This window comes from Chanos chanos, chromosome 5 (assembly GCF_902362185.1).
Source record: "Chanos chanos chromosome 5, fChaCha1.1, whole genome shotgun sequence".
NCBI lineage: Eukaryota > Metazoa > Chordata > Actinopteri > Gonorynchiformes > Chanidae > Chanos > Chanos chanos.
Genome location: NC_044499.1, coordinates 17,545,644 through 17,556,779, shown reverse-complemented (window position 1 = coordinate 17,556,779; position 11,136 = coordinate 17,545,644). Strand labels below are relative to the sequence as shown.

Sequence of the window (11,136 nt, the reverse complement as noted above, 5' to 3'; positions counted from 1 at the left end):
TCTCAGTGTCTACACAGAGATAAGGAGTTTGTGGCCAATTTTGGGTAAATTTGTTACAGATTATACAAATGTCTGGAAGTTTGTTGGAGGGTTGCAAAACCATTCTTCCATGAGAAATCACATCATCTCTGTTTTGTTCGCGATGGTGGAAACTGCTCAACGAGATTGAATGGAGTTAAAGCCTGCCAGGAAACATCACACACCAGAACAAAAATCACCAGAATGCTTGGATCAAGCCCACAATTTTTTTTATAGCATGCGTCACATGTGCACTCATCTACTTATGACTCATCTGATCATACAACTTTTTTCCACAGAGCATTAAACCACTCTCTCTGTTATACATACCCCTGTCAAATGAACATTTTAGGTATAATAAGAAGTCTGTACAATGCAGCCAAGAAACTACTCAGGAACCACACGTATGGAAATACCAATGTTAAATTAACTTTGTATTCATTATTTGCTCAAACATTTCCTTATTTTGGATGTTACCTGTACCGTTATATGTTTACAGACAATATAAGTGTACATATTGCAATTAGATTTTTTTTCTCACTTTTGCATGTATTTGACGATTTCATTGAACAACACAACATAACAGTATGATGTAGAATCCAATAATCTGCTAAAGCAGTGCCTCTGTTTTTGCCGTTACATGCATTGACTGAAACCTAATCAAAAGAAGAGTATGTTGTGTTAGCGAGCTATATCCAGTCTATTTTAAAGACATGTAGCTTGTATGTTTGAAAACGCAGATTTTACCCAGAGACACTCCAGCTCTCATCACCATTATATTTGCATCTAGCACGTAACAGCTTTAGCAATGAAAACCTGATGATATACTGTTCAACTCATAGAATCTAAAAGAAAAAAAAAGGAAAAAAACAGAGGCAGGTAACATTGCCAGTTATTTTCACCGATGTCCTCTTTGACAGTGTCAGAAGTGCTTTACCATAGAGTGTACCATTCATATAACTCAAGACTTTTTCGTTTGGGTGTAAACCAACATCTGTAAAACAGTGTACTGCTCCATGCCACTGACGGACTGTTCATTTTCAGCTTTCACTGAGATCAGCAGGTGGCAGCATGCAGCATAAAACTGTTAGTGGAAAAATGCCATTGACTTTTCCCATATTTTTCTCATTTGACTGCTTCAAAAAGGGCCATGCAGTCATGCTCTTTGTGGTTAAAGCGCTCTTGAAACTGTTTCATAAAAATTGGACACAGCAGAGGGCTACCATGCAAGGCCATAAACCCCAAGGCGCAATACAACAACGTTTGCCAGCTTGAGGAACAATAGAGTGAACTCAGTGGTCAAGACAAATAGCACATTATTTGTCAACCCTTCATCACCAAAATCATTTCAATGTACTTGCACAGCAATAATGCACCAAATGTATCTGGAGATAATTTGTTATAACTGTAATGTGGTAAATAAACACTATCCTGTCAAAACAGCTTCTCTTGTCCAATCGGTAAGTGCCGGCGATGGAATGCTGTAAATTAGAACAATAATTCACTGTGGAAAAACAAAACTACAGTATGCTGTATTAGTTTTAGCATAGGTTTACTGACAAATTTCACTACTGTGGCTATCATTATGCCACACATTTTTGTTTTAAATATACACGTGTGTACATAGAAAAAAACATATTGTCAACAACCTGTGGGCACTAGCTTACAGCTGGCTAGGGTCATTCTTTGGGGAGGCAAGTTCTGGTAATTATTTGCATTACCTAAACAATTGGATTCCAAAAGGAACCCGGAGGCCTTTTTTTGGACTTTAATGTGAAAATCTGAAAAGTGTCCAAGGAAAATATATGTCTCCATCATCATCTTCATCATCATCTTCTTCATCATCTGCAGTTTCACAGGAAGAGTGGAATGATGGCGGTCCTCAGTTCAGGGTAGTCTTGGAACTCCTGTATATAGGCTTTGTGCTTTCTTCTCGCCCAAATAGTCATCTGTACAAAACCTATAAATGCGAACACTGCCACTGTGCAAATGCAAGAGGGATAAAACAGCATTAGCCATCAATCCAAACTGTCTTTCATTATTCTGTGTGTAATTCTGCTGTATGGAAAAGAGATGGGTGTACCTGGTACGCACTGAGTCATCACAGCGAAACTAAGCCATGCTCCCACCTGAGGGCATCAATCTGGAGATTAACTAAAATATTCACTGTTCCACTGGAATATCAATTACGTCCATACATACGGAATTTAAATATGACAGTAGGATTATGAATGGGGCTCATACTATTCTGGATTTTTTTGTAGGTAACAGATTTGATCTTGAGGTCTGCATTACTAAACAGACTCCAAGGTCTCCAAGCATTTGTGTTAGCTTTCCTTCTGCATTCTGATTAAGTGTTGAAAGACATTTTTTCCTCTTTTCAGTTTAGTACTTTACTAACCTCGTAAGTGTAGTTTGGGCAGGACACAAAAAAGAAGAGCCATGTGAGAGGATTCTTTGTTGGGTAAGGGATCTCTGTGGGCCTGGATCCTGTAGACATGCGGAAAAAATATGAGAGGCCTTGGATCTATAGACATATCAATACTATCGGCCAGCTGGCCTGCATTCACAAGTATGTGGAATAAACAGCTCAAGAGCAACAGTGACAAGTAGTCTCAACTGGAGTTTAATTTTAAAGGGATAAATTAAGAACAGTGGACAAGAGGTATAATCCGTTTTCTCTAATTGCTTTTGACAAGGTCCAAGGGTTCCAAGTTTTCTAACTGATCACAACAAACCTAGTGAGAATAATATTGAATCTTACTGATTGCTCCAAATCATAAACCTCTGTTTTTTTTTGTGGAGGCAAAAGGTTAATTACAGTCAACTCACCATTACAACTGATACAATTTAGAGCCTTATGAATGAAAAAGTTTCCTGTTTCACAGAGCTGAGGAATGAAACAAGAACAGATGAAAAATAAACACAAAGGACTCAGTTTGAAAGTTCAACAATGGCATTTCATTATCACCATGAAGAACACTTACCAAAAACATAAGCAGTGCTGGGTAGATTTGACGATTTCCATAGGCTGATAAAACAATTGATTTTTAAGAAATGTGATGGTGTTGGTCACATATACGAAACTGTAACCTCTGATTATAAATTCAGGGGCATGCAGCACTTACATGGAGGTGTATAAAGAGGATGATTGATGTAGTAGGCCTGCCATGCTGCGAATCCCCAGTAGTACAGACAGTTCTGAAGGACACAATTTCAAAGGTATTTACTGTGTTGTATAAGAGCACTGTATAATGTCTATTGCTGCTTTCTCATATTATCAAACTGAAAACATAAGACTGCATTGATGAAAGGTAGTTAACCAGAAGTCATGATGTCATACAAACAGAAAAAAGGATGGGTTACATCAGCATTGTGGGTTGCATCGTGGGGTAGTGTCTGGTATTTTTATCTCAGTGTTTCATGCTAAGATTCTGCAAGCGCATATTAAAGAGAGTTAGAGTGTTCCTGAAATGTGAGCTAACATAATAAGTCACAATGTCAACTTGGAATTCCTGTTTAAGAGATGGTTTTACATCCTCCTAAAGTTATCACGTTAGCATTCCTTTAGTGATGACATAGCTTCATAATCTTGTTTAGAGTTTTGCTGATGTGGTAGTTTTTGATGTGAATGCCATATGGCTGAATGCAGATCCAGACGTCATGTGACTAGTTGTTGTTATAAAATAGTGCTCCATCTTTAGAGGGGGTGTTGTAGGGGTTATGAAAAGGCTAGAATCCACAGGGCATGAGGAACAGCACTGTAAAGCATAGGGAGAAGACTTGTCCTAAAGGGAGCAATGATATACAAGCTTTGCTAACAACACTGCATAAACACATAAGATTTGACCAATCAGGAGTCTGATGAGTGACCAAATGGTTGTATCAAGTGCAGTGGATTAGGACTGAAACAAAATCCTGTAGCACTCGAAGAAGATCATCAGTGCTGGCTCTAAGCTATTCAGTGGTATCCTGTTTATGTAGTTCTAAGAACACAAATTTCCGCACAAAACCAATTGTTCTCTCAGAGATGACAGTTGGGGGTACTTCATAAAAATGCAAGAAAAGTGAACCAAAATGTGGGTGAATGCATAGGATTTTCTAAATTAATTTTTAAAAAGCGTAATTTATCACTTACTTGATTTCAATAACAATGAAGGAAAACATACCAACATCATGGTGTTTAGAGCCAGTGTTCCCTGAGAAAAATGATGGATAAATATTGTTTCCAGCAGCTTCTTCATATAGTGGAAAGTGTGACCGAAACAAGCCAGCCTACAGAGATGGATTAAAAAGACATTAAAATCCGATTAAAGAGCTCACAAAATACAAGCATCCTGATTTACTGACAAATGTACAAGTTTTCTTATATCTTTTTAGCATTCTGTGGATACAGCATCCCTTGAATTTTAGAAAACATTTTCATTAACTTCATAATAAATGACTTTGTATATATTTTGTACAATGGACTGAAAAATAATTTAGATGTATACTTTTTATGGGCCAGAAGCAGAGCTGCTCATTTCCCTATTGTGTCTACCAAAGCAATCCTTTAAAAGCTCAGCTTTTAAAAGGAAGCCTCAGCACAGTGGACACAGAGCTCCCACAGTAGTATTTCTATTAAAATTCTGTACACCTCAACCGACTCCAGGCTCAGTATGTGTTTAATTATGGATCAATAAATTTCACTTTTCGCCTGCCCTTTGCCTCCAGTGTCTGGTTTATATCCACCTTACAGCTTGTAAGCAATACACACCATACCACAGGCATCACACTGGTGGTGAATGTATGTGTATGGTAACCGTTTAACTGGGTGTTTGGGACTGCGACTCTAAAAAAGACCAGGGATGTTTTTTGTGAATATGTCTTTGTGTGGCTGTGCACCACCCAGTCATGCCAGCAAAGGTACTGAGGCAACAATTGGGGGGGGGGGGGGAGGAAACCAAGCTGTGCACCCATTCCTTGACTCTGTGGTTACCATCGGTAACATGATTCTCTGTAGTGGTACCATCGGTAACATGATTTTCTGTAGTGGAGTCCCTTGGATTACTGCAAAATACAGTATGGTGTTTTAAATGTGTGAACTAAAGGCTGTCCATTCAGGTGCACTATGGACAGCTGCTGCTAATCCTACATGGAGGAGCTTCATGAAGAGGAGTAACTGTTAAAGCTAGCAGTTCCACAGCAAATTTCTGGGATACTTCAGAGTACGTTTTCTCCTTTGCTTTGCCCTTGGATTTCCTCATCTTTCTCCGTCGAGGGCATATAGGTCTACAAGGCCAGCGGCTCCCACCTCAGAACCTGACCATGAAAAAACCTGAGCCACTGGTCCCTGAGGTCCTCAAATGACCTTAAATGGTCACTGCTTCATATGGAGAAGATGGATGATGGTTGGTCACCCTGTCCATGGACCTTAGGGTACTTTGGGTGACAACAGTCTACTCCACCTGCAGTGTCATGAGAAGTCTAGGAGGGCCACTGTCAGCTGTCACTTGTCAGTACGGAACAACTCGGGGTCAGGAGGGCCTTCCATCCACTACTGCACCATCCGTAACATGCCTGGAAAAATGATGTGCTTCACTGAGCAGGTGTAAGGGGGATACAAGGACACCAGGGACAGAGGGCAAGTGAGTGGTAGTGGTGGTGAAGGGTATTTATTTGTCCACAGTTAAACACACAAAAAAGCTAAAATAAAGTGCCACTTTGATGAAGTTCTATTGACGAAAAGCTTAGCAGAAGAGATTTGCAACATTTCTCAGAGTGATGTAGTGATCTCCTTCAGTAAGTGTTTAAGAAAAAAAATCATTTGAACTTACTTGACCACTTTATAGGGACTGGTGGTGTAGTTGTATTCTTGTGTGTAGATGTATGGGATTCGATAGTAGAACAGCAGATAGATGAAGAGGGGTCCAATACACTCAGCCAAAAAAACCTACTCAAAGTAGAGTTGCCAAATCACAAAGCATGCAGATGAAGACAACTGCATTTCCAGAGGTGAAAAACACATATGAAATGTATAAACTTGGAGAGTCTGGCTGTTATGTGGGATGTGTAACCATTTGTCAGATGAGCGATTGTGCATGAATAATTGAATCTAGGGCACTCTCTTACTATTGTCCACCCTAACTGAGGGCCAAGATCCTGGAAAAACATTGTGGCTGTTGTCCCCACTGGCAGGTCCTCTAATACATCATCATCTTTCAGAGCTTTTCCTTCTGAAAGTAAATAGAGCAAAGAATCTTAATCATAAGCTTCCACACACACACACACACACACACACACACACACACACAGACTAAAAAGTTCACAAAAATGTCTAAAAGTACTTTCTGTATTTTTTTTCTATGTAGGAAAAGTAAAGCAGTAATTCTTGATTAATGTCCATGGCCCTGAGCATCTTTCTCAGCTAGCACAGTCACTCTCTCTCTTTCGCTCTCTCTTTCTCTCTCTCTGTCTCTCTCTCTCTCTCTCTCTCCCTCAGAGCGAAATGCTGCGGAGAAAATGCCAACGCACACTCTCAGCTGCTGCAGCTCTAATATTATACTGAGGTTACATTAGGTTACAGATTCATATTCATCACAGTCAAATTGATGGATCTACAGTACCCTCCCTTCCTGATATCTTCGCATTTCTCGTTAACTATCCAAGCATGCAGAGCAAGCCATCTGAGGTGTGCATTCAGAGTGTTACACATTACCTGCTAACTGATTTTAAAACTCTAGCTATGCACTTACTGGAGTTATAGTATTAATTTTCTTATTTTAATTACGCTCCTTATAATACATATTGTGTATCCTGACATCTCCTGATAAAATGTTTAACTATTCAGAGGCATTTGACCAAGCTAAAATGTTTTTGGTTTACACAGAGTGATACACATAAACACAATTGGCTATTTTTTCAGTAGTTTTGTGTGTTCTGTACAGTATGTGTTATGTGCTCTGTACAGTAAGAACAACATAATCTGGGCTATTCCTATTTAAAATGCATTCTTCATTTCACTGTAACACTACTTTACATGCTAGTCATAAATAAATGAGAAAACAAGCCAAAGCGGCTAAAGCCTTCAGTTGTCCTATAGAACTCCTGGGTCCAGCTTTGATTATGATGGTAACATCTTGGTCCATGCCTAATATAAAATTACCTGGGTGCAGCTTCAAAGCTTGTCTTGATGGATGCCATTTGGGGTCTGCAATTATTTTAACAGTCAGCGAATGTTAGTCTTGCAATTTATTTTAAATGATTTTTACTTTTCAACATTGTCATACTCTCTCAGAGAGCAATACTGTGAAGTTTGCAGTTTAAAACTTAAAAACGCGAAAGATTGCTCACAGCTCTTATGGAACAGATTCTTGATTTCTGCAATAGTGGCATTGGGCTCCACCTGTCATAGAGATAGCATGTCAGACGTATTAAACTAAACTGCCCTTGATCATTAATATTCCATAAATTATTCAGGTTGTTGGTTTCATACTATATACTGAGTTGTTAAACATCAAATGGAGGTAATTAGTGTAGTATAGCAAGTGCTAAATGCTAGGAAAGTTTACATACCTTATCCAGGAAGCACAACTGGGTTTTGCTCTTCAGGTCCAGGATCTCCACCTCAAAGAATACATAATTCTTAACCTTACCCTCCCCGGCTTTCATTCCATGTTCACATCTGGCCTTTATAAAATGGGCTACAGTGAAAAGATCGCTCAACTCCACACAGACCATGTTGTACAGAGATTTTCTGAGCACAGGCCCAGTCAAGCTGTAGTCAGTGCATTGATTTAAGGGAAAGTAAAAGGATCACTTCTGGCTGCCATGTGGTATAAGGATGGCATGTTTCTGATGACCTCACATGCATATCAGCTTCAGGAACTCAGCCCAAGGAGGGGAAATAGAGATGGTTTTATAATTGTAATATGGTTGCAGCAGCTTGGGCTATGTTTACAGACTCAATTAGTCGTACTTGTAGGTCCTTGCAACTGCCATTACTTTTGACTGACTGATCACTTATTTTGATCGACACAGTAATTGAATAAGTTTTTAGTAGCCACAAATCCCAAATGTGTAAACAGTGGCCACAGTCATTATATCAGTCCTCTTTGTTACCCATGTGTGACATGCCTGACAAGCTAACTAGTGAACAAAAACAACACAATCATTAATGGAAGCAAAAGTTCAAGAGTCTTGTCAGCGACTAAGTAGCAAGGCTACTCTAAATTTGTCCCACTCTTTGGTTGGCAGTTTGCCAGCGTTGAAGCACTTTGTTGGCACAATGTATGAAAGCTTATCACACAGATGACTTATCATCTCATCATATTGTTTGATTTTACTACTTTGATCTTTGCAAGAGGATATAGCTGCTTCCGTCATCCCTCTCTTGAATGCCCAGGCAGGAAGAGCCTCTCTGTATATATCTTAGCTTGTCTGATTTTCTGCCTCACCACATGCACATATGCAGCAGGGTATTGCTCAGATTTCAGTATTACCTTACAAATGCACATAGCATGCTTTAGTTACCTAGCATGGTTTAGCTGCCTCATAATCTTTTAGGGGTTACAGTGAAATCTTTGCCAATGCTGCAAAGTATATATCCAAAAAATATCCATTCAGTAAATCAACAAAACAATGAAATATTTAAAATATCATTGTGTGGTGTCTGAATCCAGCATACACGTTGAGAATAATCTCCACGTTATTCTTACCTCAAAGAAGGCAGCTCTGTTGATGGCTCTGTGTCTTATGCAGTCTTCCATTTATTATGAATGTTAGGCACGCTGTAATTGATGGTTAGACTCTATGTGCGTTGGAGTTCTAGACTAGCATTCTCACAGTCAGTGTTCTAGAGTTTCCATGCATGCAGCTGATCCCACACAATCCTTATCTGAAGAAACACTGATGAAATGAGAGACACAGTAGTCAACAGAATGTGGGGTCTGTTCTTTGCTGATGAGAGGAAAGACCAGAATGCCTCTGGGAATCAATATAATGGCTAATTAGCAGGCAACCAAAGAATTGAAATTGCATAAAATATTCTGTAGGTACATTTGTGATAGTAAATTATCACTTAATAAGCCTGTCATATCAGCATTAACATCACTGTTGAAACTTATTCAGCAGGTATTCAGTGGTTTGCTCTAAGTATGCCTTACTTACTCAATCAGTTTTCTGCCCTTTTTCTCCGCTCCCTCTACATTCTTGCCACAAGGAGGCATACACATCTCTCTGTGTGACCTCTATACTATTAGCACTGTTACCTATCAGTCGCTCTTTGTTTGCTCTCTTAGAAACATTAGATCACATGTCATCACGTGAAACATTACTATACAGGCTGTTTTAGCTTTCAATGCATAACATGACAGCAATGAACAACAAGACTTGTACTTTTCTGTTCAGAGAAAATCTTTTAAATTCTTGCAGGATAGTGACATGCAATTCATTTGCAAATATTCATCTGCGTGTTTCAGAGCTTTGTGAGGTTCTTCTAATGCTTGAGTACAATCTTAGCAATAGACATTGTGCCCTGTAAGTCACCGTGGCCCGGGCTGACCAGTGATTAGGCATGTTTGGAGATAATCAGTTCATCCCCAGGCCTGATGAAAGGAGGAAGCTAATTATTTTGATATTTTAATCATTTCACTTGTAAAGAGGACATTGTACTGGTAACCCCTGTGCCCTTTGCAGTGCTCAGGACAGCGATTTTGCCTTTGGAGAGTGCTGACAAAATTACTGCTGATTGAATAGCATTAACGGATGCAGCTTAATGAGATTCTTTTTATTGGATTTGATTTCAGTGGCTGAGGGCAAGGTATATTTCACATATACGGAGAAACTCTCAGGATAAGGCTCTAGCATGCCTTCCAGCGATGGAAGTCATTCAAAGGTTCGTAATTGAGGTTATCTAAGGGCATGCATTTTCAGACAAGAACATTACTTGCAGAGACGTGAAAATGACAGTATTTAGTCATAAAGCAGTCTGTAGTACTTCTGATGAATGGCAGACATTATTTCACAATACGGAATGTATAAAGCCAGTTGATCCACTTGAAAATAAAGCAAACTGGACAATCCTGCTGCGTGTAGTCTTTGATAATAGTTCAATCCTGCTGTATGTATTCTTTGATAATACTATTCACTAAATCTTTAGTAGGCCTAATCATTTTGAAAACTCTGTGAAAATGTCTTTTGAAATGAGGGAAGAAGCATCTGTTGAGGCTGGTGATATTTCAACATTTCTGATTTATTCTGAGTACATCTGACGAATAAAATAGACAGTAGATTAGTTATGACAAAAGTTGTGATCCGTAATAACATAAGCATGTATCTGTAAGTGCATTCTTTTCCCATACAATAGCAAGAGGACAACATTCATTCTAATACTGAGAGTTAAGATTGAATGTCAAACAGAACATATTTAAATGGAAAAGAGACTCAGCTCACCACAGAGAGAAGTCACAAAGGCAGTACTCCGTTGAGCTGAAAAAAAAAAAAACCCCACAACAAAACAAATAAAGAGAAAAACAGGTGGACATGTAATCATCTATCATATTTTGCATTCTACCCAACCTTGTCTAAAAAAGCAAATGACCTAACACAATTTTCAAACAGTGTGCCATATGACTGTTCCCATTTGCATGGCCTAACATATTACAGTATGTCTCATGCAAGTTATGAGCTGAGGGAGAAGAATGATAGAGATGTCTCTTGCCTACAGAGTCCATTAGCTGTTTATGAGGCCCAAATAACAGTTGGGGTCACACAGATATATTTAAAAAAAGAATTCATACGTTCAATCTCTCTCTCTACTGTCACCAAGTAATGAGGAAGTTAATTTTAGTGCTGGCTTTATATGCACTGCTTGGCTTTGCGTAATGTTTATCTGGACTGGTTGTGATATGGGTCCACAGTCAATCCAGTTGCTCTGCCCAGGAGCTGTCAATGAGCAGGATAGCTGAGGGCATTGCTATGTCGCACGTGGTATCCCTGTTTGCCAGTCTAACCAATGTCGGGTCATATTTGACAGTTTACATATTAAATATTCTAATGTACATTATTAGTAATGAGTCAGTGATGATAAGGGTTATGATAAAGACGGCTGGGAGGTTCAGTGTTACGGTCTCAAAAAGT

At 39.1% G+C, this 11,136-nt stretch overlaps 1 protein-coding gene across 1 annotated transcript; it reads right to left on the bottom strand.

Annotated features, from left to right (window-relative positions):
* Window positions 1-1,871: 1,871 nt before the first annotated feature.
* tecrl2b (trans-2,3-enoyl-CoA reductase-like 2b) lies at window positions 1,872-8,765 on the bottom strand. Its single transcript, XM_030775621.1, has 13 exons — window positions 8,715-8,765; window positions 7,573-7,623; window positions 7,351-7,402; window positions 7,163-7,207; window positions 6,130-6,233; window positions 5,835-5,950; window positions 4,188-4,293; window positions 3,147-3,219; window positions 3,006-3,049; window positions 2,851-2,908; window positions 2,420-2,508; window positions 2,102-2,147; window positions 1,872-1,999 (listed from the first exon to the last, which is right to left on the bottom strand). The coding sequence occupies exons 1-13, from the start codon at window positions 8,763-8,765 to the stop codon at window positions 1,872-1,874; spliced, it is 963 nt and encodes a 320-aa protein (XP_030631481.1).
* Window positions 8,766-11,136: the final 2,371 nt, after the last annotated feature.